This window comes from Parambassis ranga, chromosome 17, assembly GCF_900634625.1.
Source record: "Parambassis ranga chromosome 17, fParRan2.1, whole genome shotgun sequence".
NCBI lineage: Eukaryota > Metazoa > Chordata > Actinopteri > Ambassidae > Parambassis > Parambassis ranga.
The window spans coordinates 16,625,721-16,653,474 of record NC_041037.1 but is presented as its reverse complement, the minus strand read 5'-3'; the positions used below and the strand labels follow the sequence as shown (position 1 = coordinate 16,653,474).

The following is a 27,754-nucleotide window of genomic DNA, read 5'->3' as shown; positions in this document are numbered from 1 at the left end:
ACAGCTGTGACTTCAATAGGGTTATCATACCAAAATGTTGACTACAGACATGAATCTTTACAAAAAGTAGAAGCAACCTTTGCCACCTTGAGTGGTACCAGCATCTCATCTGGCCCATGGACCAACATGTCAGAGTCACACTGTAACTACACACAGTGAGACTAATAAACACAATGTCCTGTCAGCAAAGTAAATGTCCTCAGAAACATCAGGTTTTAGCAGCTGAAAAGTGTTCTTACCTCTCTGAAGGATGAAGCTGGACTGAGCTTTGGAGCTCTCTGCAGCTCTGTGTCTGTGTGACACAATCGTTCATTTTAAACATTAACCTACAAAAACACCAACATTCCAAATCTGCTGCTGTTATTGTCACTCATTCAAAAATCAATATTGTCCAAAAACTGATCAATATTCAGCCCTTATTAAGATATTATATCTTGTTGCTCAGATTATCTTACTGGTTTTTGTAGGTTAATGTTTAGAATTAACGATTCAAAGGATTTAGAACACAGACAAGTGCAAAAGTAGTTTATCAAAGTTCAAATTTCAAGCATGTTATCACTTTCATCTCAACGTATTAAAACACAAATGTAATTCATTGTATTAGTAGTATAATCAGCCATTATATATATGAAACACCCTAAATAATAAACAAGAAGAAGAAGAAGAAGAAGAAGAAGAAAGAGGGTAAATAACAAGAGTTTGATTGCCTAGAAACGGCAATCAAACTAATAACATCAAAAATTCATCTTTATCCGTCAAAATAATAGACCGTGGTTGGATGAAATTAACATTGCAGCCGCTAGGAGCCGCCAGAGTGACTTTAGACTTCAAGCAACTTAGCATTACACCGTGTTGCAATGTTTGCTTCTGTTTTCTTTATTACTCACGATTGAAAATAATATTAAATGTATGTTGAACTGAGCTTGCGTATAAAACGCTCAATACGACTAACTTGTGTCTATTTGTTTCAATAAAACTTGGAGCACTAATGCGAATCTTCGGTTTCCCAGCAGACCCTGAATACATCATTTTGTAGCGTGGCGAGGGCGGACCGTGTGACGTCGTGCGGAGGCTCTGCCTGTTTATTGTTCCTTCCTGAGCACCGACAGAGAAAAACAGGCTAACAAGCTGTCAGCTACTATTTCACACGGTTCAAGGGCGGTTTTACGAAGGTGTAACAGTTGAGACAGCTGACTGCACAAACCAGGGGCCATGGCGTACGCTTACCTCTTCAAATACATCATCATTGGAGACACGGGTAAGCAGCAGCAAGTGCCAACAAGACTACCACTTAGCATTGAGCTAGCCTCTTTAGCTTTTAGCTAGCAGTGTATTTCCGCAGTGTTGGATAGTCCAATGACGTGGTAAAAGCGGAGACGCAAGGGGTGGGATGACAGCTCCAATCTTCCCTGTTACCATATTGGATAATATTTAAAACTAAGTGACAGTGGCAGAAAATTATACACAGTCGTCCTGACACAGTTTTTTCCTGCAGGGCTTTGGTGTAGCAGTTGTTGACCCCGGCTGATATATGTTGGGCCTTTTGTTCGTTTGCGATGAGGGTGGGGGGGTGTTAGCAACAGCTTGCTAACCAAGCTAACCACCAAGCTAACATTAGCGGCTCTTCTATATATTCAGCAGGTACAATTCACGGCGGAGAATTAATGCTCCACTGGAAACCATACACATGATAAATATCTATATCAAGTTGTTTTGTTTTGGCTGACTTCTTCATTGCACTATTTAAAGTAGCTTGGCTTGTGGTCACAGAAGGCCAAAACCGAAAGATAAAACCTCTAATATTCCCTGAAATGGCGTAGAGCAGCTATTATTTCTGACCACATTTCTTTTCACGATCTGGACTTGTTTGCTGACTTTCCTGATGTGCATTTTATTTAACAACAAAACATGTTGTTTTTTTCTGGTACAGCCATAGTAGTGTAGTCACAGCGAATAAGTAGGTGATGTTGTCATCTGTTTACTGATAGCTGGCTGTTCTAATGAAGGGGCCTGCTTAGTTAGCTTGCAGTGTAGCAGCAGGTGCATTTCCAAAGCTGCTGTATTATAACGATGTAGCACTAGGGTCAGGATATTTTAGGTCATCAGCAGGTATCAGTGGATTGGATGATCACTCTAGTGAGGTACATGTTTACTTCAAAGTTATTGCGAAACTGGCTCATGTTTCCCCCTGCTGTTTTTTTTTATCTCTAGTAGCAAGTATCTGCAAGAGCTGCAACCACGATCCTAGCTTGATTACATGTATGTCTTCATCAGAAATACTCCTTTGCAAGCCACCAGCATATATGTGTATACAGCATGTATATTCCCATGTTAGATTAGATTGTAGAGGGCACATTCAGTGGATGCAATGTGACGTCTTTATTGTACCATTGTAAGCTCGGGGTGTTTAGTGTTTAACCTGTGGCCTTACAACTGCTCTTAAATGTCTTTGCAGCTTGTCAGGAAACCCTAAATCATTGTTTTTTTCAAGTGTAGCTTTCATAAAAGTTCAATAAAAAGAAAGATGATGGCAATAAACTGTTGATTAAAAGAGCCCCGCTATCATCACATCACATCATATTTCTAGTCTGGGACCCTGTCAGAACACCCTAACCTTCATCTGCCAGGCACAAACCCAGTTGGCTCGCTTGTGTGTTGTTCAGATTCCCAAAATCTTGCATTAAGGGGGCAGTTTTGGATATGACTTTACTCAGTCTCACAACGTTTGGCCACCTTCTGTCTGGTTGTACCATAAGTCACAGGGGTTCAAGAGACACATCGAAAATAAGTCTATAAAACACACGCATACAATATATAGGACCTTTTACAGCTAAGTTCTAGAATATAATATGTGTGTGTGTAACTATTAATAAGCTAAAGCAGTAAGGCTAGTGGATTTTGTCCCAAGCTGCAGCCTGAAGGGTGTTTGTCAGTAGATCATGTGATTTCTGTCAACAAAGAGATCAATAGTTACGCTGGTTGAAATTGCACGTGTCCAGAACCTAAACACACATCATAATAAACAAGAACTCACCTTGTTCTGTTTACATGAGTGATCGGTTGTGTGCTGTAATGTAACTGAGATGGAAGTTTGTTTTAATAATGAATTGTTTGGAGATATTATCCGTGTTTGCTCTGGGTAATTACCTGAACCTGAAAACCCAACGCCTGAACAAGCAGTTTGTCACGTTCTATTATTTTATTTTATTTTTGTTACATTGGCTGGTGTGGAGGAATGAATGTTTTAAAAGATACAAGTACAGTCTCTACTAATACCTGTGCATTCCATCTTCAAACACCTTAGTCCATCACATTAAGTGCTGTCTGTCTCCTGCAACATCTATCCATCTCCTCCCAGGAGACCCCCACCCACTCACAAGCCAGCTGGGTATATAATCTCTACATGGAGTCCTGGGTTGGCCCCGGGGCCCTATCCCCAGCTGGTGATGCCTAGCAGACAACTAAAGGGATATGCCCGGGGGGGGGATCTTGATCAGGTGCAACTCTGTGGTGCCCTCAGATTTGAGAACTTCTTACCTAGATCTCATGGTAAACTCAACCGCTCCATTATAGCAGCTTACATTCAATACTTGATATTTATAAACATGAATATATTTGGTTACATTTCTAACATGTAGCTACAGTGAGATGTACACCAATGTTTTGTTATGTATTCCAAGTTCTTGTCACAGTCTTTTAACCCTGAGATTGTTCCAACCTGTCAGGTCATCCTGCAGACTAATGAAGTTTCACAAGTTGTTACCTTGCTCAGCCACATGTTATCTGTCTGAGGACCTTTGAGGTCCTAAGTAGTTTAACATGTTTCAGATGGGTGTGTCTGTGAACTGCTATGTTGGGTTAGAGCAAATAATCCTCTATCCACAAGCTATATCAGACACATCTGTGAGTTTTCATGTTTAAATACTTTTAACATGAAACAGGACTAGATGGAATTTCATCATTCTTGATTCATTACATAGGTTTACATCTGCGGAGGTCATTACACCCTTAGAGGATGAGAAGGAGTCAGTCAGTCAATCAGTTATGAATGTAAACACACTTTTTAAGGCTTAATGCACATGCAACATTTGTATACAATAAACACTAGTTCTCAGCTGCCCCTCCTTAACAGGAAAAACAGAAGTTCATATTTTCATAGAGCTTTACAAGTAGTTAAGTAGCTGGGAGTAAGAGGCAGGAAAGTAAATTCTTATTGATTGAACTCTCATAAATTAAAACTATGCAAATTCTGTTTTAAGGACGTTCTGTCACTTTGACCAGGGGCCTCCAGCCAGGCTGTCCACAGATCTTGTTGGCAGACAGACAAACGGAGTCTGAACAGAAAATTACAGTCTCTGTGCATTTTAAACATCCAAAAATAGACTCCGCTCTATTGCCTGTAGGTCTGCAAGTTTCCAGAGACCCAGTGCTTGTTAGGGACTTTGACCCCATTCTGAAATTTGAGATTCATTGTGATGCATCAGTTATCAAAGAAGAAAAGCACGCGATGGAAGAGAGTTTCCTGGGATCATTTTTACAAAATACATGTTTTTGTTTCCTCATGCAACTGTAATACCTGTAACACTAACTTCACAAAAAATATATTAGGAAACTGCACTGGACACAGAACATGATCTTGGGTCAGCTGTGCAGTGTGTGTGTGTTGACTTGTGTTTCATAACAGGGACCATCAGGACCCAGCAGTCCAGTGGTGCTGCAGCTACAAGTTGTTTCATGCAGCAGATTGCAAGCATCTAATTGATCTCTCTGGTAGCATCAGTAAACCAACTTGATTGATATTCTTACCGATGCCTCATTTTTTTTTTTAAGCAGTGCTCATATAAAATCACATGTCTGCAGAATTAATAACAGAATTAACGACAACTGCCAGAGTTGGACTGTGTTTAATAGGCTACCTTCTAAACATCACCATACTACATCAGTATTATCAATATAGCGGCAGTCAAAATAGGTTTTTCTTGACAGCCCAGGATCATTGCTGGCCTGGCTTGAACTCTGACTTGGGTCTGCACAACTGCTTATATCTTGTAAGACATCTCTAGCTTATGACTGAAAAGGTGCTAAACTAGTGCGGAATGTGAACTCAACCCTAACTGTGGTATGTTTGGCCCAGTAGTCATATGACATCACTTATAGTCTCTAGCTGCTGCAATGAAAGGGGTTAAGACTGTGTTGCCAGGCCTTTAATGTTTGCAGAGACTGGATAATGGGCTGAACAATTGTACAGCACCACAGGAAGCCTTGATATCTAGACCGCTGCCATGCTTGAAGACACTTCATGTAGTTGGTTTCTTTCTTTTTAGATTCCTCAGCAGGGACTGTACTTTACTCTGCTGACCCTGCTAAGCTTCAGGTTACTGCTGTAAGTGAGCAGAGCAACGTATTGGCCTGCTGAACAGTCCAGTAGCACCATTAAACCACCCTGCCTGACTGATGTTCTTACTGAAAGCTTATACTTTTTGTAGGAAATGCTACATGGTTACCATTAGATACAATTAGAGATGTTTATTTGTCTTATGAAGTGCTACAGTAGATATATTTTTATACAATAATTGAAACTATAGCTCTTTTGTCGGCTGAATTCATTATTGTATTTAAGCCATACTTGAAAACCAGGGATGGCCATATGCCTGCAGAATTAATGATATTCCCATCAACCACAGTTGTATTTGTTGTGCTAAATAGCATGCTGTCATGTGTAATTACAATAATAGGCTTCCTGCCGAACATCAAAGGTTTACATCAGCAGTCTTAATTTAAGTGTATTGTAGCTACTTATTACATACATATTATAAATACTTATTATACAGCTGAGATGCATTCTCGATTCTAATTGGTCAGCTGTGCAATCTTGGGTCTGTTATTTCTGTTGTGATCCTCTCCAATGATCACAACAAATGTGCTAAGGTAGCACCATTAGGTAATGATTATTTTAAATTGAATAATTTGGTGTCCATGGAAAATGGCAGCAGCCTAGTCATTGCAAATTAATTACCAGCAGGTCTTCATCATCCTGACCTGAACTGATATCCGTTTTACACAGTGCGTTGATTCAGATCAAAATATGTCCAAATTATTGTAAAATCCTCCCCAGAAACTGCAAATAGATTCATAGTAACTGTCTGCAGTTTGCTCCTCAGAACTAACTGGGGTTGATCATGAACAACTGACCAGGAAATCTTGTGTGGGAAGTCTTTTTTTTTATGTTATACATTGCCTGATGTAACTCCTCAATGTGAAGGGGTTTTTAAGTCTTCCTGTTGTTAGCATTATCTTAGCTGCTGTAGGCCTATCAATGACAAAAGAGTGCAAGAAAGTATATTGGTTATCATTTGTTCACATCTGTTGAATGAAACTGCTTAGCCAGACAGTCTGTAACCCAAATGTTCACGTTCAGAATTACCTCTGCATGATTAGATTTGGCAAGGTGTTATTATCTCAGCTAGAATCTGTACTAACAGGCTCTCACTGAAATATATTAGATAGTTAGCACTAAGCACATCTGTGATTGAAAGCACTCACAACATTAAATTTACAGCGGGGTTTGATTATAGGTTGCTGTAGACTGTGTTCAGTACCACAGGCATTAGGCTCCTACCTGTTGCACAGAAATAAGACCTCGTGCAATGCTAGAAATATCTCCTAATTGCATTGAGACTCTTTCAGATAAATGAGAGAACAATCGCCAAGTAGCAACTAAATTGCATTATGTTTTTTCTGTACACACAGTTTAGTCATGTTAATAGAGTGTTTTTACGCAGCTGTCTATGGACTGTGCATGCAGGTGTTGATGATTGCTTTACCTTTATATAGCTTCCCTCCTTGAGATCCCTTATCATCATCGTCACACAGTCCCTGCTTAGCAACCCTACTGCCTGGCAATGGTGACCCTTGGTAACCATGGAGGAGGAAGACCACATCCCTCTCTGTCACCTCTTTCTCTCCATCTCCTTAGCATCTTCTTTGTTCAGCTCCCCTCACACCCACCTCCTCCTCTCCTTGTCAATTGCTTTTGCTTTTCTCTCACCCGCATGGATATGTAAATGCAGTGCTTAATCCTAAACGCTGTACTTACTAGAGTATAATTTTAACATTTATTAGCAATTTTCTCTTGACCCTCTTAAAAGCTTTCATGTTTAGGTGAAGAGGGATTTACTGTTTACAGTTAGAAAACTCTTTCCCAACTAATTACAGTTCATTAACCTGCAAGAAGAATAAGGTGAAAACACATTAAGAGAGGCTGAATTCTTTTCTGCTGTACTCTTTTGCTTCCTTTTAAATTCTTCTGTTCTTAATGTAAAAGTTAGATTAAGCAACAAACAGTAGTAACATTTCTTTTTTCTGTATTTTCCATTCATTAATGAGTGAATGCTTAGTAAACATATCTTTTGTGAGATGCGTTTGTGTTAACACATGTCAAGGAGAGTGTCCTAAAAACTGCTGACAACCCCACAATATAATTTTTCATATCAACAAAATGTGCTTTTGATTTCAAAATTCCGTGTTTGGGCATTGCCGCCTGACTTTGTAGTCTACTCAGAGCTGAATACATGTGTAGTGTTAAAAATGAGCAGATTCCTTCGTGCCCTTTTGGAAGAACAGTGACATCGCACATACGCAGTGGCCAGCTGGTCAGTTAGCCTGCTAACTGTTGGTTAACTAAGCTGACTGAAGCAAGCCTGGAAAACATGATGTGTAAGCGTCCTGCTGGGCGGCTCAAACTGGAAGATGACTCTAATATTCCCATTTTAAATATGAATGGGTTGAAGACATTAATTGCTGTGGTATAAATGAAACTTGGAGCTTCTAAATTGTATGGATGTTATCGATGGTCACCTTTATTACGTGTGTTGATTGATTCCCTTGCTTCACTGTTCCATCTTTAATGTCTTTTTTTTTCAGGTGTGGGAAAGTCATGTCTATTACTACAGTTCACAGACAAGAGGTTTCAGCCAGTTCACGACCTCACCATCGGTAAGAGCACCTGTCCTCATCCTCACATCCTCATTACCTCTAAACCTGGATTTAATTAAATGTCATAATACACCTACAGTTGCTGTTTATACACACTTGTTTGTGTGTTTGGTCTACAGCAGTTCAAAATAATGCATTTCTAACATGCTATAAAAAGGTGGCCTTAGATGCCATTAAGTTGCAGGGACTGGCTGACAATACAATTTCACATAAGTAAAGTTGTGCTGTAGTAAGTTGTGTGCACCACTAACCATGATAAGTCTAATCTTTAAAATGTTCTCACTTACAGGAAAGTGCCGTAACTTATTTTCCTGATCAGTGATGAGAAAAAACATTCACACTTAAGGCCAAAATGCAGATTTTGAACTTGATGCTCATTTCTTTTTTTTAGCTATTTTACAGTGTTTTTGAAATGTGTCTGGTGTCAAATTTCACTCTCATAACATGGAGCCTGGCTACTAACAAGACACATTTCAAAATGGGTGACACGTGATTTCATGAGATTTTAGGCTTTCACTATTTCTCTGTCGCTGCAGCTTCTGTAGCCATGTTTGTCCATTTCTGTCAAATATGCTTCCAAACTTGTGATATACACTGGAGTAGCAGAAAGTCAACGCAAATATGTGTAGCACTCCCCCTGCTTTGTCTGAGTGCCTGTAGAAGTGATACAGGTCTTATTTCCAAAGATCAGCTTCCATTAGGTTTATACAAAAACACCCAGACTCTGGATTGACCTTTTAGTCTGAACGTAGCTCAGTCACAGCATCTGTGTCTTAACAACTCACCTGTTCTCTGGACAATGGGTGACTGAGCTGTAAATCATGTGTATTGTGTAGCAGCTGCATCTGAATTGCCACACCTGCTAATGCAGTTTCAACCAGTGCATTCGAAGAGTCAACAATATCCATTGTTATTTAGCATAGTGATCAGCTGCAAACACTGCTGCTGGTTTGGTCTACTGTTAATAAAACTAGTCTCACTTCACCTTCAAGCTTTTAATTTAACCAGCCTCAAGTATTTGAAAGCACATATTTAAATTCAGTGAATAAAATACTGTTCAATCTGTCTACTGATCGTAGTGTTACGATTATGTGTAGGTTCTATGTATTAAGATGACGTAAGTCACTGTATGAACTGAAAGAGTTCATACATGTGTACCAGTGATTGTTGGTTTATCCCATCCTTAATATTAATTCTCATTCAAAATCAGTGAATCACCAAGAAGCGAGTTCTTCATGTTGTTTTTTTTAATAACCCATTGGACCTTTAGACTGAGTCACTACATAATTACTATTTTTTTTTTCGTCTAGGTGTGGAGTTCGGAGCGAGGATGATCACTATAGACGGCAAACAGATCAAATTGCAGATCTGGGATACGGTAATATATCAGTTAAATGTTTGTTTTAAAGGATGCATGCCTGATTGTGGTAGTACATGTTAAACAAGAAATAAATACATTCAGTCAGGTCTATAAGGATTGTACATACACTGGAATTAGTCACAAATATTTTACAATTAATTGCATTTACATTGACAAAAAACAACGTATTCCAGAGCCAATAAAAGGATTACGTTGAATCAAAACAAAAATGGAAAAACTTTGTTGCCTTGTGTTTAGTGAGCCCACAGAAAAAGTCTGGTGTACCTGGTAAATTAATCCTGAACCTGAAGTGAACAGGGTCCATGTTATGGGGTAAAACTGCTTCCATGGTCTTGGTTTAGACCCTTAGACATTTAGACATACTTAGTTCCTTTAAAAAAAGCTCCTGTGGTGGAACAGCACCTTTCAGCCCAGCCACTCAGAAGCAACTGTGCAGTTAGACCTGACTGCAACCTGCCACCTCACTGCACAAGACGGTAAATAGCAGTGATCAGCCCTCTATACAATGATTTGATGTCGGTGTACCAGAGTTTTCTGTACATGTAGTTCAGCAGTTGGCCAGCAGGTAGCGTCAGAGCTCCATGTAAAACATGTTTTAAGTGAGAGGAGCGGTGAATCCTAAAGGCCTGCAACACGTCAGCCCCAGGCCTGTTTTCTAAAGCTGGATCCATACTCCGCGAGACAAAGACATTTTCCCCCCCTGCAGACGTTACGCCCACAAAATGACGTCATTTTTTGTCTCTGACCGCCCGCTGATCCGCACTCCTGTGCACAGGGTCCGGGCCGAACTTTGTCTTTCAAGGCTGTGCGGCAACCATGCTGTGATTGGTCGGAATTTATTGTGGGCGTGATGAAAGTGGAGAAGCGCAAGAGCCTCTCCAGGTATATAGGTAGGTGTATAAACAGCACTGATTCAACAGATTTAGATAAGACCATACCGGTTTTGCATGATGAGCAATAAAAGAAAGAAAGAAAGGCAAGTCAGGGTGATTTGTCACCAATAACTCCAGACATTCACACATACCAGATGGTGACTGTTATTACCATTCTATATACTCCTACATACCCGGGCATAATAGGCTCGTTAACAATGTCTGTATATCTTTGCTATTGTTACTTTTAATGTCGCATCTTCACAGCTCATCACCGGACAGTTTGAAGTATCGCAGGCACATTGGAACACAGTAGATGTGCAAATGTGGTCATAAAGGCACAAACACTGAATCTTTGCTATTGTTACTTTTAATGTCGCATTTTCACAACTCATCGGCGGACATCTCACGCTGTTGCAGGCACCCTCTCTGTGTAATGCCCTCTTGCCATGGCACAAGTCCTTGTGGTGTGTTAAAAAACTCAGTAAAGTCTTTCCTTATAGTTTAGTGGGCGGGCCGTATGAGGAGTTCTGCACACACGCGTCTCGCGGAGTATGGTACCTCAGTGCGGAAAAGACCTTTTTTTTGTATCTCTTACCACCCGTGGAGCGCGTTCTCCGCTCTTTGTCTCGCGGAGTATGGATCCAGCTTAATGCTGCAGACTGCGTTGATGTGCAGGTGTGGACTGATCCTGGTCTGACTGAAAACCAGCCCAGCCCATTGACTGTAGAATACGCCGTCACCAAACAGCAGGGGAAACCATTTGGGTCATTGTGTAGGCTGCTCTTGCAATTTGAATAAGTGTGTGTTTGTGTCTTCCTGCACACAGGCCTGTTGGCCAGATGGCAGGCAGACACAGCATTCCCTGTTCTTTCACCCTTATTTATCATTTATTCACTAATAGCATTACTGGCTGGTTGACTGCTTTCTGAATGACTTACTGACTGTTCTTCTACTGGCCAGCTAACTTGGTCCACAGAATTTCTTCTTAGCTAACTACCTTATCAGGCTCACTGGCTTGGTGACTGATTGGTTCTCTGACTCAGTAGTCAGCTGATTCATTGACCAACAGGCTGAGTTCCTGGGTGACAAACTGGCAGCCCGGTCTCTGACACGCTGAATGATTCACCGACTATGTGCCTGCCTGCCTGCCTGCCTGTCTTTCTGTCTGATGGTCTGTCTGGTTTTTCAGATGAGGTCAGAGCAGCACAGGGCTTGCAGCTGCTAGGATAGAGTGCTGTTTTGTTTTCTACCCTGGCCTGGACGAACACAGACAACATTGTTACTGTACGCTGGATAGAGACAGAGGATGAATAGACGTGGCATGGGGGGTTGGGGGTGGTAAGAATGCAACATGTTGAAAGCGGTGATGGAAAGAGGGGAGGCCCAGGCAATCAGAATGAAAAAATGAGAGCTGTGGAAGGAAGTCATGCTAAAGGTGTGACAATGAGGGGATAATAATGGAAGTGAGACTGAAGGAAGAAGGTGACCTGCTGAGGTGGACATGCTGTCAAGTATGACATAAACGCTAAAGTCTAATCCGTAGACTGTGATACCACGGTTACTGTGACCTTCCCTGTTGATCATAAATGGAGAAACTGAGAGGTTAGACACACAGGCAGAGAGAAAGAGGGGGATTGTGGTAGATAGATGGAGAATGAAAGAGAGAACTCCATTGTATCCAGTTACAGGCTGTGCTCTGTCCTGTCCTCCCCCCCCCCAGCTGACTGAAAACCTGGAGCTGGACTCAGAATCAGGAATATGCATGAGCACAAGAGAACAGCATGAGGGCTCACAGTTGAACAGGGTTGATCGGATTGGTTGGAAGAAGTGTTGCAGGGTCTGTGGACATTTCAATTATTAAAGTTTCCATTTCTGTTTATTAATATATGTATGTGTTTCTGCAGGCTGGTCAGGAGTCGTTCCGGTCCATTACCAGGTCTTACTACAGAGGAGCAGCAGGAGCACTGCTAGTCTATGACATCACAAGGTATCGCAGCCAATCACACATGCTGCTTTCAGGTACACAGAGAAAATATGGTGGGACTACCCATAGGTCCATCTGTCTTTACCCCCACTAGCATTATAGAAGCACAACAAAATACCCCACTGTTCTGTACCTTTCAAACGGAGTGGTGAACGGGAATTGTTTCTGAAACCATAAAAACATTTTCCTGAAGTTAACTTTTTAATTTATTAAGACAGATTATTAACTGAATTGAAACTTTCCAGAGTGATACATTTATTTTGTCCTTCTTGTCCTGCTGTTGTCATCAGACATGTCTAAACTAGTCACGATTCCTCAACTCACTCATGGACTCACATCTATTTGCTTATCCTGCAAACATCTAGAGCTTGTTAAGACCCCGTTCACACTGGGGAAATCAATCCAGCTAGAGCGGGATTTGGGCTGTATCTGGATATATCCTGATAGTTTTTTTCTGAGTGTGAACACTGCGAATCCACCTAAATCCAGCTTGATTTCTAGCCGGATTGACTCAAATGTGGCTCAGGTCTGAACGCAAATGCAGATAGCGAATCCGACTAGCGATGTGATACTTCCGGTTCACAGGGAGCGACACGGGACAAAAAAATGCATGCGCACATGCGGTCCTACCGCGGCCTGAACGGACTCTGTATATTGCGAGGCGCCACCTAGTGGTTTGGAGGACCGCAAACAAGCCGGATTCAGCCAGATTGAGTGCGGACACGCTTGTGTGATAGCCAGATTTGAAAATAGGTCTGAACATGTCCAGCTTAAAGACTATCCAGATACAATCCTACTCTAGCTGGAAAGACTTTCTCCAGTGTGAACGGGGCCTAACAACATATGAAGTCAGCTGCACAGCTAACAAGTTATATCCAGTTTTAAACCACTGAAAAATAGACATTGTGGTATATCAGGGATCAGGAAAAAAAACAAATCCACTTTTTATCCCACGTATTTTCTCAAATCCACTGCTAGTCAATACATCCAGTCATCACTTTGGTCCAGAGAAACATATTGATGTCTTCTGGCCACATTGACATGTAATTTGTTATTGATCTTCATGGTCCCCAGTGGGTGACTCTTAATTATTTTATGACCCTGTGACCTTTTGTCCAGTGCCCCCAATATTACAGAATCCCTCCACTCCTTCCCATGTAATGGCACAAATAACCAGATGTTGATGTATTCTTTTCAGATATTCAGCACGGACTGACTCAGCTGACTCACCAGTGTAGAGTTTATTTTAGCATTGTGCAGAGAGTTGGACTCGACAATAGTGTCCACTAAAAGGAAATTATATGCCAGTTGAGGCTATGCTAGTTAACTGTGAAGCACAAACTTTCATTATACTGTTAAACCGTTTTTAATTTTACTTCATCTACTTGGGACTATATTTTTACATACCAAGGAAGTTACGATGAGGTGGGTTTTTTTTTCAGTTTGAGTGCAACAGGAAGTGGTATGCAAATCATTCCCCATTCACAGGGCAAGTCAAATCTGATCAGAGTGCAGTCACACTGAAAGCACAAATCTGTGCTTGTTTTACAGAAGGGACACCTTCAACCACTTGACGACTTGGTTAGAGGATGCACGCCAACATTCCAACTCCAATATGGTCATCATGCTCATTGGTAACAAGAGGTAATGTTTTTTCATGTGGCAGTGATTGATACATACTGGCCTATCCACACGAGTGGATCATCAAATCAGTCCAGTCTAACCCAAGTTAATGTGTCATTTTGGTCAAATTTTAAAGAGGAACTTGCTCCTGTTTTTTGACATTCAGTGCCTACTTTGTTCTTGAGGTTACATAACACGTCACTGTGTAAGAAAGTTAAGTCAAGAGACTGCTGCAGCCGATTGTGCTTTGGTAAATACTCACTTGTGTCAAACATAAATGAGGAAGCTCACTTCTGCAACACGTATCAGCTGGTTGTTGTCAAAACTGCTGGCTCAAATTATACTGGTGCTTACATAAGCGTGTTACATAACACATATGAACCAACTTGTTGCACTATAAGATAAAATTACAAACTACCTTCATTGTTTAAAACTAATATTTTGTTGTGATATGTCATGATGTAAAGATACTTGATTCTTGTTCTGTGTTACAGAAAAATAATCCTTTATTTTCCTAACTCTAGAGGAATGTCACTTTTTTAACGCTGCCTAGAATCCATAAAATCAGCATCTTCTCCTTTTAGCTATGCAATTGTTGGTGACTGGTTCCTTCGATGTGTGTGTGTGTGCTTTAGTGACCTGGAGTCAAGGAGAGAGGTGAAGAAAGAAGAAGGTGAAGCATTTGCCAGAGAACATGGCCTCATATTTATGGAGACCTCAGCCAAGACTGCCTCAAATGTAGAGGAGGTAATCACATATACACACACTGATATGACTATCAGTAAAGCTGGGTGGCTGATTTTAAGCCCACCAGCTTTCAAATTGCTATGAAGACTACTTGTCTATTTTCAGTAAATGCTACTACTGGTAGGTCGACACAAATGCTCAGCAGTGATTCCCCATTTAATAAATCTTTGGCTGCTTCAGAATTTCACGCACATTATCTGCCTTTTTCACAGTTATCAGTGCTGCCTGTCGGCTGAAGTTCTGTTTGTTTGGAACACAATACAAGCAGTGTTAAAATGCTAGAAGGATTTCTAAATCACATTGAAACAACATATTACAGTTTATTAGACTGCACAGACGTATATTTAAACTGAACCCTGACCAGGTAACCAAGCCATACGACTACTAGATGGATTTTAACAGTAAAAATGTGTTTAGTGCTGGATTTGGGTTGAATAAAATTCTAAATGCCCAACTTAATTTTTTAAAGCTTATAAAGAATTCATAGACTGCTGTTTGAAGAGGAATGCATTAATCAAACAATTCATTTCTGCTCTGTTTTTAGGGCCTAAGTACTTAAGTTAGAAATGAAATATTAGTCTGTAGCCATTAAATGATTTATACTCCTTTTTGAATAATAATATAATTGATTAAAAATTGAATTCAAGTTTATTCCTTAGACACGATCTTTGTGTGGGATCATGTACTGTGTGCTGGTCATTATAGTGAACTTTTCATGACAGGTTGACATGGAATTACACAGGATTATATTTGCTTTAACTACCAGAGTGATTGACATTGTTATTAAATATCTGTTTTTAAAAAAACAAACCCTACACAGACCTCTTGAGTGGATTGGATGTGATCCTTCAAAGTGAACAGAACTGCATATATAACAAAGGTCTGCTATACATAGCACTGATCTGTTCTCAAAAAAAACAATAAACTGCAAAATGATACAAATTTACCAGTTAGAGTATTTAACGCACCCGTGAAATTGAATATTGTATTATTGTGCGGCGAAGAGTTTTTTTTTTCTGTATGTGTGGAAAAAATCTCTGAGTGGGCTGTTATATTCCAAGCGATGCTTGTTGACTTGCAGCATCATGGATCACCATGCTGGAGCCTAACCTTGCCAGCTTCACATTAGCATCATGAACCGCAGTTAGCACACTGAACACACTGGCCCGCCCCTCGCTGAGACACACCCCTGGTGTTGTTTTGTGTAATGAATGCATGGCGTTGTCCTGTGGGACCCCTTCCTCACTTATCCAATCACATAAATAATCCCACCCTACACAGCACAGCATGCCAGCCAGGGGCACCACACAGTGTGTGTGTGTGCGTGCGTGTGTGTGTGTGTTTACATTGATTTTTTTTTTTTCAACCCTTTCTCGCCTGGCCTATATCATGCAAACACACACACACCACTGTCGAGTAGATCTCTCTGGGGTTAAGATGAGGGGGAGGGGTTGTGTGTGTGTGTGTGTGTGTGGTATGATTAATTTGTCTCATTAGTGTCCTCTGAATCCTCCTGATACCGCTCCTCTCCTCCCTTCTCTTCATCTCTCCTCGCTCCATCCCTCCCCATCCCTTGACGTCCATCATTTGCTCTTTACCTCTCCTCCTTCACCTCCCCCACCCCCCTGCTTGCCATCCTTTTCGTCCTCTCCCCCTCCTCCAACGTGTCTTCTTCTGCCCCTCTCTTCTTCCTGCATCTTCCATTCATTTCCTTCCCTCCCCTTTTTCGTCCCCTCCCTTTACTCCCATCATCTCCTTCCTCTCTTTTTCTAGCAGTATATCAACCAGTTATAGTTCATACATATTCATAACCTCCACCCCGCCTCCCCTCAACGACATGCAACAGCCAATCAGCATGCGGGGTTTGTCGTCAGGGTCTGTGGGTGGACACCCGGGCTGATGGGATGGTCCTTAGAGACAGAGATTCCTGTAAGCATCTTTTTACCGTCTCAGTGCCCCTGTCTTTTTTTTCCTTCCTTCTGCCACTTTCCTCTTTACTTCTCCTACTCTCTGCTTTGTTTTTCTCCATATTTATTACTTATTTTAAGTTTTTCCACCTGTCTGATACTGCTGTCATTCCACTCTACACTCACCTCCTGCCTTTTCCACCACCCTCTTTTCTACTTCTTCATTTCCTCCCGTTTCAGTCACTCCTCTTATATTTACACTCTAAACATATTTGTCCCACTCTTTTGAAGAAACCACACAAAGTGCAAGTGATATGCTGAAAGAAGGAAAGAGGACATAAGTGAACGGGACAGAGTACACTGGAGAGCACCCTTGGGCTCTTCAGTCTATTTCTAACGGGGTGTCATAGAAAAGTTCAGGTTTTTTTAGGCCTGACAAAGCTTCTTTTTGCATGCTACTATAGTATTGTGTGGAGTGAAAGGAACCAGCACTGACATGTAGGTTCCCCAAAAGTGTGTTTGATCTGAACTGATGTCAGAGACACCCCCTGGAGATTAATGCATTGATAGCGCAGTTTTATGGTGATAGCTTTAGGGGTTAATTTTACCTCATTCAATCATCTTTGATACATGTAGGGTTGTCAGTAACCTGTGTGTGAGTATGAGTGTGTGTCTTATTGTTGATCTGCTCAGAAGAGCAATTGCACCTGAAAATGGTTAAAGTGGTTGTATTTTTTGGAAAGCATTTTTGATTTTGTTCATATTTTTGTATTTATCTATTTATATATTGATACAAGGGTTATTATAGATACAAAATGTATTACGCCTACTATAGATATTAAACTATTTGCATTCTTACAGCAACTATGTCATTTGACTGCTGGACGTGTGTCAATCATAATCTTCTAGTTGTGTAAACAGACCTACTGTTTTATTGTGTACATAATCTTGTTAGATTCTTACTGATCCAAATGTTTTCAGTAAGTTTTTCATTTAGACATGGACATATTTTCCTGTGTAACCAACAATGCTTGACATGCATCACAAATACATGATTTTTCTACTCAAAGCAGATTAGAGCTTTCATAATTCCAGTCACTTGGGTTATGGTAGCCATTTTCTTTTTGTTTATGAATGAGAAGCGTTAAACACAGAACAGCATGTTAACATAAGAGTCCATGTCAATGTGAAGTTTTCAAGGTACTGTTCAGAACTTGTTCTTAACGATCAATAGGTAATTCGCTCATTCAGTTTTCCTACAGTGTACCAGGCTGCGTAAGGTTATCAGATTCACTTCAGGAGGGCAGGTTTAATTTGTAGTCTTAGCCAAGTCTCGCAAAATTCACAAAAATGGGTTATAAACAAACCAGTTGCTCCCACATGCATCCATACTTGCTTCTGATCAAAGTAAGATCAAATGTATTTCAATGTTAAACTTTTGGTTTATATCTGATTGGCTTTGTTTACATGTTTTTATTGTTAGCATGCGCTGCATTTAGCTTTTTTTTCCTCAGTGAGCAGAGTTTGTTTCGTGTTTGTTTGCATCTTAAGAACACACCTATATGAATGCTGAGGGCTGGTTATTGTTTGTCTGCAGGCGTTTTCTTTCCTGACCTAACATGAAAAAGCATTCCTTTTCCATCACTAATGCTTTTTTTTGTTCACCAGCAGTTATATGGAATATTTAACAACACAGTTTGACACTTTAGGGGGTTTTAGACTTGAGTCTTGACAGGAAGCTTAACCAGGAGTATCACAGAAGCCTGGAAGAGAAATGGAAAGTCAAATGGTTGGAAGTCAAAGCCTGGTTGTGTTCTGAAACTTCCACTGAGTTTGGTTTGCATTCCTAATGATCAGAGGTTTCTTTCTAAAAAAGAGGGGAAAAAATCCTAAGACCCAAGCAGGCCCGTCTACAGAAGTCAACATCTACACATAAATGAAATATCTTCTCTGCTTCTTCCCTTCCTGTCTCTATCTTAGGCTTTCATCAACACAGCCAAGGAGATCTATGAGAAGATCCAGGAGGGAGTGTTTGATATCAACAATGAGGTGAGACAGTCTTTTCTTCTTCCCTTAACCTCTCCTCTTTTTTAGGCTGTCTTCTCCTCTCTTCCAGTCTTTGTTCTCCTCTTTTCCTCCCTCTTTCTGCTCGGTGTGGTTTGTCAGCAGTGTGTGTGGTTTGCCACGCTCCCTTTATCCTCAAAAAGAAGACGGGGGGAAAAAAACCCTCTCTGTTTCCTTTGACTCCAGCCAAGCAAAACTCCCTGCGTTCGTCTTCTCCTCTGCGCTATTTTCCACTCACACCCTCTTCACTCCTTGGCTCTCTCTCATTCTCTCCCTTTCTATCTGTCTCACTCTCCTTCTCTTGGCATCTTGCCAGCTCATAAATTCCTTACATCCCACAAGGTCTCAGTCATTCAGCAAGAAAACAAACACTCAGCCAGCCAGCTAGTCAGCCTGTAAGCTGCCCATCCAGCCAGTTAGTACGTAAGTTTGCTATCCAGTCAGGCAGATTGTTATCTTCTCTAAGACGCAGCTGTCCAGGTGGGACACAGTGTGGGACAGAGAGAATCAGTAATTAAACTCTGCTTTTACATTTTAAAATAACAAAAAGCTATTTAAAATGTAAAAAATGATACTTCATGTATTTATTTGTGTTGAGATGTGCTTTTATTTTGTCATCCTCCCATATCTGCGACATGCTGACATGTATCCATGTGAATTTATGACCCTTGGGAACATAAACGCTGACACATCCTCGTGAGCAGATCTGTTTGCACATGTGCCGTCCACCATGTCCCTGTGCCTGACTCAACTGAGTTTTCACTTCATGCACTGCCAGAAGAAGTGGCAAAGAGTTTTTATAAATCTGTCTGAATGTAGAATGAGAGGGCGGGGTTTTTTTTCAGGCTATAGGTCAAGAGGAAATGGAGATAGGAGGCTAATTTGTTTTGTTTTCTTGTGCCAAAAAGTAGTGAATCCAAATACGTGAGATTAGACTTAGACTTCACTTTATTAGGAGATTAGACACCAAACACCAACAGGTAACCAACTCTTGCAGTACATAAGCTAATGGATACAATATAAAATGGTCATTATGTGTTTGCATACTGTAAACTGTTACTGTTGCCTCAAGCTTTCTGTAACATGTTGGTCATCCCAAAGAAACTGGCCGCTGCAGACAGCAGCTCCACCAGCTGCCCCTGTCCAGTGCCAGGGAGCTCTGCACTGCTCTTTTTGGCAGCTTGACAGTTTCTGATTTTTAATTTCGTCGACCTGTTTCACCCACTAAGGTCTGATTCCTCTGCACTGTTCACGCTCTCATGTGTGGTCAGAACTGGGCATCAGTGAGCAGACACACACAAAGCAAAGTGTTCAACGGCTAATGTGATGCTGTCGAGTCATTTGTTATTTTCTTAGCCCTCTTCAGTCTCATGACAAATCATGTCATGGTCCTGGTACACACACGGTTCCGGATTTTTAGCCAGTTTGGACAGACAAACATATGTGAGCACATCTGTGTGTATAAAGACAGGCAGCGTAGTTTATAAACAGGCCTGTGTGTGTGTTGGATGTCTGTTTCCACATCTGTTTTGGAGCATACAGTAACAGGCCCTTTAGCCAGCCAGGCAGCAAGTGCAGGCGCTAAGCAGACAGGACTGGAGTGAGCCAGCCAGCGAGTGTTTTTGTTATTAGTAACAGTAAGACGGAGTGAAGGCAGGCCGGCCGGCCAAACCACATCAGCTGACTGGCTGAGAGAAGGAGAGAGAGAGAGAGAAAGGGAAGCCCCACCAGAAATGTTGGCAGCCACTATGAGAAAATACTCACACACACATGGCCTTAGCTCAATAAATGTGATTTAAAGGCATACAGTGTTTCCCAGAGGCACTACTGCTACTGAGTGTAGGAGGGGGAGTTACACTGAGAGGGAGAGAGAGATAAATATATACAGAGCAAGCGAGGCTGAGGCTGCAGCAGTCTCAGTGAGAGAGAGAGAGATGATGAAACACAGAGAGGGAAAGTGAGCACTACCATACAAAGAGAGGGAGGGAGATAAAAGTGTCTCCCTACCACCTGCCTGCCTCTCTCTCTCTTTCTGATACTCCTCTTTTATATCTCTCACTGTCCTTGAGTGCTGCTGGTGTTTCCTTTGCCTTTGTGTTGCACAGCAGCACCTGTTGCTTCCTCTGTGATGTGATCTAATAGAAACCTTTACAAGCACTGTGCACCTTTAGTCTCACTATGAAAGCAAAAAACAGTGATTCACAGGAGTTTTTGTAGTTTGTGATAATAGAGATTTTTTTACTAGAGCTTATTATAAATTATAGAGCTCATTCAGTGAATTACAGAAATGAATTGAATACATTAAATGCATAGCAGTGCATCTATATATATATTAAGTAGCTCCATGCAAATGATCATCAGTTTATAAATGAATAGCAGAGCATGACTAGACCAGTGTTCTGAATGACTTTCATATTGAAATCGAGCTTTTTTTGCAGCGCTTACAGAAACACAACCTGCATTATTAAGTGTCCTGTATATTTAGTTGCACGCCAGCTGTTGCGTTCCTTCCCCTGGATTCACCATCGCATCTGAAAATAGAGCCCGCATAGGTTTAGGAAATGTCTCTGAATATGTTAAAGTATTGAAATATTCTGTGTTATCCAGTGCACTGTAGTAGCAGTTATCAGTTAGAGAGCTAGTTACCTGTGCTGCTAGGTCGCTTTAATCTGGATGGAACTGCCACTTATCTCTTAAGTTAATAATAACGATAGCTTTACTATTTTGGACTCCCCTGATCTGTTAACTCAAATACTTGTCAATGTTATCGCTGTGCTGCTGAGCAAGTGTGCATATCAACCTGAACGATCTGTGTGCATACACCACACCACCACAAGGAATTCCACACCAATGATTGCCGTCACGATACAGCATCATTTCAACCCTGGCTTCCTACTAGTACACTAGTTATTCTAACATGCATAAAGTATAGGGTTAGTTATTCAACATATTGATGCCTGATGTGTTTAGGAAGATGTTGTGAGTTAAGTAAAATTGAAAACAGGAAGTAAAATGGGGATGTACAGTTTGTGGTCGTGTATGTTCCTTGGTTGTGGTTTCGTGTGCTTTCTGTACAGCAGACATCAACCAGATTTAACAGCATGATGATGAACGAAGGCTAAAAGATTGATTTAAAAATAATAAGACGGATTTTGATCATTTCCAATTCTTATAATGGAGATGTTACAACCCTTTACATACTGCTCTTCATTTTGTTATTCTCTTTCTCCACACAGGCTAATGGTATTAAGATTGGACCCCAGCATCCCACCACCAGCTCCATACTGACCAGTGGCCAGGGAGGCCAGCAGGCTGGAGGGGGCTGCTGCTGAAGCCCTAAAATACTCCTCCTCTTCCTTCAGTCCTGACCCTTCCTCCTCCTCCTCCTCCTCCTCCTCCTCCTCCTCGGCCTCTCCAACCCTCCCTTGCGTTTCTACAGAACTGTCCAGGCTCACTAACAGTTTGTTAACCTCTCCCTTTACTGCTCCACTCCATTCTTCCATCCATCCATCCCCTCTGTCTTCTCTCACTCTTTCTGAGTCTCTTGACCATCCATGTGGCTCAAGGGACCACGTCCCCATAAGTCAACCTGAATTCCTACAGTCTTATGAGACAGAGTCAGCTTCACCTGCAGATCAGAATTCAGATGTTTTGTAGTTCCACTTATTTTGGTTAGAAAAACAGATTTTAAGCATTTTATTTTATCCTTGCAGGAATGTTTTAAAGGAAACATTTCCTCTTATTTCATGTGGATGTTGTTGGTGTATTACAGCAGCTCAGATCACACCAAACTAACTGGGTGAGTTGACTTTGTCTAGATAAAGGACTGGGAGTAGAAACACTCTCAGAGAGCTGACGGTGTGGAATAAAGCAGGCGCCGTGTTGTGTCTATACATACATCTGTACATGTTTTTAAAGACAAGCAGGACATGTTTCTACATGCTGAGTCAGTTTTCTTGCTGTGCCTGTGTGTATAGGGACGATACAAGTATTCTAGCATGTCAGTTTATGAGCTGTGTGTGAGGGGGGGCATTGAAGTCACTCTGTATCTTTTGTCCATAAAAGAAATGTGCAAATCATGTCATTTTTGTCCTTCCTTTCCCTATTTTCGTTTTTCCACCGTGTTATTTTGTTCCGTCTTTGTGCCCTTTTTGTTGACATGCAGATGATTTGTATTTAATGAACACTAAAAACTGGCTTACAGAGTGTTTTAAATCACCTGGGGAATAAAAGACCAAACTGTTGAGTGTGAAACGGATCCTTTTGGAAAAGAAAAGCTGAAACAATATGGGGACGTTGAGGGCGGTGGCTGCCATTATGAAGTTAAGAAGAAAGGAAAATTGATTTTTTTTTTATTATCACTGTATTTATCAGGCTCATTTCTGTGTATATATGGCTCTTTAGGTTTCTGTAGCTGTTCAAGGTGAAGCTTGTGGTCTTCTCTTTAACCAGGGGCTGGGAAAGAGCTCTTTAGCATATCTAACACTTCTCATTTAAACCCAAAGGTACTGCTCCACCCTGCTGCATTAGGGTCGGTGCTGCCCTTTCTTTTAAATGACAAGTATGAATGATAACTGGCTGTTAGCAGGACCGTGCAGAGGCATTAATAGTCCCTGGTGGAGAACAGACTCGACTGAAAATGTCAAAGCATCTCCCTTCTTAAGCCAGATTTCCACCAAGAATTAGCTGGCAGATATATAATAACGTGTACTGTTTAGAGCTTGAATGACGACTGCTGCAATGTTTTTTTGCTTCGAAATCCCTGATGTAACGGGCACCATCTTACTGTTATGATCATATTTTATTGCTTTGGTTACTTATATTTCACCCCCACTCCTCACCCCCCCCCCACCCTCTCCTTCTTTTCTTTCTTGGACTGTGTGGTAACATTAGCTCTGTACCTATTTTGAATGCCAAATTAGTGTGTTTACCTGTGTTTTGTCAAGTTAAAAAAAAAGGGGAAAACATCAACAAAACCCCCCTGATAATGTGACCTGGAGTCAGCTGTCTGCCTTAACTCCACCCCCTCTGGGAGATTTGGACAGCTGCTGAAATGACGAACGAACCTTTACCTGCAGATAGGCTTTTTACCACTAACTAGCTAGTCAGCGATGCATCACACATGCATAGATCCACACTTAGTAAGATGACAAAACATCTTAGAGAGAGGCCTGGTTTGATTATGGACTATGAATTGGGGCATTTGAATCTAGACCCACATCTTCCCATCCCCTCCATGCGCACACACCCACCCTGCATACAGTATATGTATGCATACCTATGACTATCTAACCTAGCTGTGTTTTCTCTCCAGGCTAACCGTATAACTGTTTTGGGTTTCACAGCAGTACGAGTGAATCTGTTTTCCTCAGCAGTGTGTTCTCTTTCTTTTCATTTTTAAAATTCCTAGATATATTCATACAGTTATTAATCTTATCAGATGATTATTCTTTGTAAAGCAACATGTAGTGTGTGTGTATGTGTGTGTGCGTGTGCGTGTGTGGACCCAGAGGGGTTAAAAGGGGGAGGATTAAGCCAAACCTGATGCATCTATCTATCTACCTATCTATCTATGGATTGATTGATATCTCTTATCTATGTGGCCCTTCTCTCTCGCTCTTCCCTCTTCCTGCCTCTCCTCCTCCTCCCCCTCTCAACGTTATTTGCTGTGTTTGTTCTTTGGAAAAAATAAACCCTAAAAAAAAAAAAAGAAAAAAATGAAAATGCTATCACAATGAACTATAATAAAACATTCTAAACTCTAAACATGTCATTTTGATGGTTGTGTGGAGATGGAAAAAAATACAGTGTTTGAAAAAAAAAAAAACGGCCTCAAGTTGTTTTTTCTTGTTTTTGGTTTTGTTTTGTTTTTTCCACCACTAGGCCAGCGCTGGTGACTTGTCACTGACTCATAATGTGTTCACATGCTGTTTTACTTTATCTGATTCATCCATTAAAATGAGCAGGGTGGGACTAGGGTGCTCTTGGATCCGTGCCATTCGACCTTCAGCCGTCATGGAGATTGTATTCCCTGATGAAGGTCAGTCAGACTGAGAGGCTGCTTAATGAATGAAACATTTTTTAACTCATATGTAATCAGGTCTGCATGTTCAGTGTATTGGCATTAAACTCATGGATTTGCAAGAATGTGAGGCACCTATGAAAGTCAGCATGCTAGCAGAGGCTTCATGGGATAAGGAGCTCAAAAATGACACAAAGTATGCCGAGGAACCTGAATTCTATATTATGATGAGCCTAAAATAAGGTAATATTATGATCTTCCTACCCTTTTTTTAGGAAAAAAATAAGGTAAGAGAGTAATTATCATGTTGTGATGGCCGAAATAAAGAGCAACCCTTTATATGGCAATAAACGTATATGATAAGTGTAATTCGGTCATCTTGTATAACATCTCAACATCACAGTCAGACAATGGAGGCATGAAATGGTTAAACATCATTATCTAGAATTATAAAAATGTCACCTCAACACAGAAGAAGCAATGTGACTGACTCTCTGGGTGGATACAGTGTAATAATGCCATCTGTCCTACTTATTTGCTCCAAAAAGTTCTCTCCTTGTCCCAGTGAGCACTTTGGACCTCAGGGTGGTGTTAAATGAAAAGTTCTGGTCCCACCACACAGTCATGAGCACACATCCTGAGGGAGGGAGGGGGAATTCATATACGAAGTCATACAGTTGGTAAGAAGTTCAAGGTGGCACAGACAAAAACCAATCAACTAAAAACAACACTACCGTACATCCCTGCATCGACTGCACACAGGGTCAAACATACAGTCATTCATGTATACACAGTATCTCAGTACATGCTATATAATAGTATAATGTCAGTAAGATCCACTGATTGTTTCTTGGTTTTATGTTGGAAGACGGTGCAGCATGCTGCTGTAGTGGTTAGTGTTGTCACCTGGTTTGAGCCCCCTGTGACCCTGTCCTACAGAGTGAAGTGGGTTCAGAAGATGGATGGATGGAGGCAAAAAGAGTTCCTGGTTCCAGCCTGCTGGTTAGCAGGAGCCTTTCGGTGAGGAGTTTGCATTTTGACCTCCCACATTCCAAAGATTTGCATGTCAGGTTAATTGGCTTCATAGAGTGTGGATGGTTATGCAGTCTCTCTGTGACCCTATGTAGGACTGAAGGACTGAAGGAAAATGGATGGATTGAAGGTTTATATACAGCAACTACAGCTGTTTTCATCGTCCAGTGACAGAATACATGCACATCATTTAAATTCTCTTGTCCCCAGTGCTGTTAGCCTACTGCTATTCTAATCAAGCTATCCTCTAGCTGTGTTTTATTTTGATATAATATGGCAAATTACTAAGCTTGCATTAGCTGTGAAAGCTGTTGTGGTTTAGTTTGACATGCTTTTTTCTACCCACTTAATTAATGTGTTTAAATCAACACAAATACATGGTCATAACTCACTTTTGGCTTCATAGTGGTTCTTCTCACTTTATACACTCATTCTAATGAGTTTTAAAAATAAAGGCTTGTAAGAAAGATTATCATTTTCCTTTTGTGTAATCTATTAATTTCTTCACACGAGCAATTCGTTTAAAGGTAAATCCCTCAGAGACGCAGTGAGAAATGAAACAAAACGGATTCATTCCTCCACAGCAACAGAGTGTTAAATGGTCCAAAGTCAGAAAAAGCACTACCAAAAGAACACCTATGTTTCTGAGTCGTTTGTCATCCACAGCATCATAATGAGCAACATTATTTTCATCCCACACACCTATTTATACCCGTACAGCCAGATAAGCTGTGTTCCTCAGAGGTAGCCCTCTTTGCCTTACTACTGTGTAGTGCTAATCCTTCATCTACCTTCAGATGATGTAATATTAATCAAATAATAGTGTAATAATGTGGTGACTACAAAAAACTACAGCACAGTGCATTATAGATGGGGCCCTTCCTTCCCTCTGTCATATCTGGATTAGCCATCATCACCCACAAAAACTCAACAATTTATCAAATCATCTGTATCTTATTCTGTCACTTACTGTCAGTTGTTATCTCAAGTGATTATCAGACCACCCACTGGAGACCAGCAGAGAAAATGTACAAAGGAAAGCTCAATGTAACTAAATGATTATTAAACAAAGATTTTAATTCTGAACCTGTGGTTAGATTCATGTGTCACAGTGTTTTATTTTGTTTTGTACATACGTGTTGAGGAAGAATATGTTGATCAGCAACCACCATCACAAAAAAACAGAAAAAAAAGCTACACGTTAAGGTTTAATGTGACCAGGAGGTTAGAACAGAACTAATTTCCAACACCACTGACAACTCGCAGACTGCTAACGTCAAAAGTCACAAATTAAGTAGCAAATGTGTCAGCCAGGTCCGTCAGTTTTTGGAAGTCCCCCTGGAAACAATTCTCTTATCTTCTCATCTCATGCTTTATTATTTGAACGTGTTGTGAGTACTTGTAACCTATTGAGGGAGTTTTCTTAATTTGCTTGTGTTTTGTCACTTTGCATTCATTTTCATAAGTTGTAGTGTGCTGAGCTACTTAAGGCACTTTACAGTGCAGTACAGTTTAAGGCCTCAGGCTAAAAAAAAAACAACGTTTTGCCATAAGTGATTTTTAGGCGAGGAGGATCAGCAAGTCATTTTTGAGACAGCTCAACGTACTGCAGCACTATGCAAAGAAGCACAGCAATTATATGCAACGACAGAAATGACAGGCTAAATATTCCCAGAGGAGCTTCGAATTAAGTGTGTTCCAGCCAGGTCCGTCACTTTTTGGAGTCCCCCTAGAAACCGGTGTAAGCCAATTTGTTTCTTGAGTTATGTTTCAGTGGGATTCGCATGAGGTCAGAGGAGTTTTTCATCGTGCTAGCACGAAGTGGGAGGAAAGGACGAATCATCATTTTCCAGCCTGTATGTAGTTTTACAGTCAGTCATTACACGCCTGCACTTTTGACGTCATAATCACAACATGATAACATACCTTTGACCATAATAAAAGCAGGCCCCACGTTCACTGTGATAGATTACCGAACTGGAGCAACTTTCAAGTCTCTGCATGTTGATTTTCAAAACATACTGAAAGGAGCTGCCTGAAAGGAAGAGAAATATGTTTCAATATCTCTGGAAATCAGCCAGCGAAGTATGGCTGACATAGTAAACGTGACAAAACACACAAACA

At 40.9% G+C, this 27,754-nt stretch overlaps 1 protein-coding gene across 1 annotated transcript; it reads left to right on the top strand.

Annotated features, from left to right (window-relative positions):
• Nucleotides 1-1,046: 1,046 nt before the first annotated feature.
• Nucleotides 1,047-22,830, top strand: rab2a (RAB2A, member RAS oncogene family). The gene is made up of 8 exons (XM_028426955.1): nucleotides 1,047-1,258; nucleotides 7,924-7,995; nucleotides 9,306-9,373; nucleotides 12,156-12,238; nucleotides 13,787-13,879; nucleotides 14,494-14,605; nucleotides 18,493-18,561; nucleotides 21,813-22,830. Exons 1-8 carry the CDS (start codon nucleotides 1,213-1,215, stop codon nucleotides 21,906-21,908), a joined length of 639 nt encoding a protein of 212 aa, XP_028282756.1. The 5' UTR covers nucleotides 1,047-1,212; the 3' UTR covers nucleotides 21,909-22,830.
• Nucleotides 22,831-27,754: the final 4,924 nt, after the last annotated feature.

Excerpts from the sequence above, each read along its gene's own strand:
- rab2a (XM_028426955.1), top strand. The coding sequence starts at position 1,213 with ATGGCGTACGCTTACCTCTTCAAATACATCATCATTGGAGACACGG. Across the intron at positions 7,996-9,305 it reads AGTTCACGACCTCACCATCG|GTGTGGAGTTCGGAGCGAGG; the intron begins GTAAGAGCACCT and ends TTTTTCGTCTAG. Across the intron at positions 9,374-12,155 it reads AATTGCAGATCTGGGATACG|GCTGGTCAGGAGTCGTTCCG; the intron begins GTAATATATCAG and ends GTGTTTCTGCAG.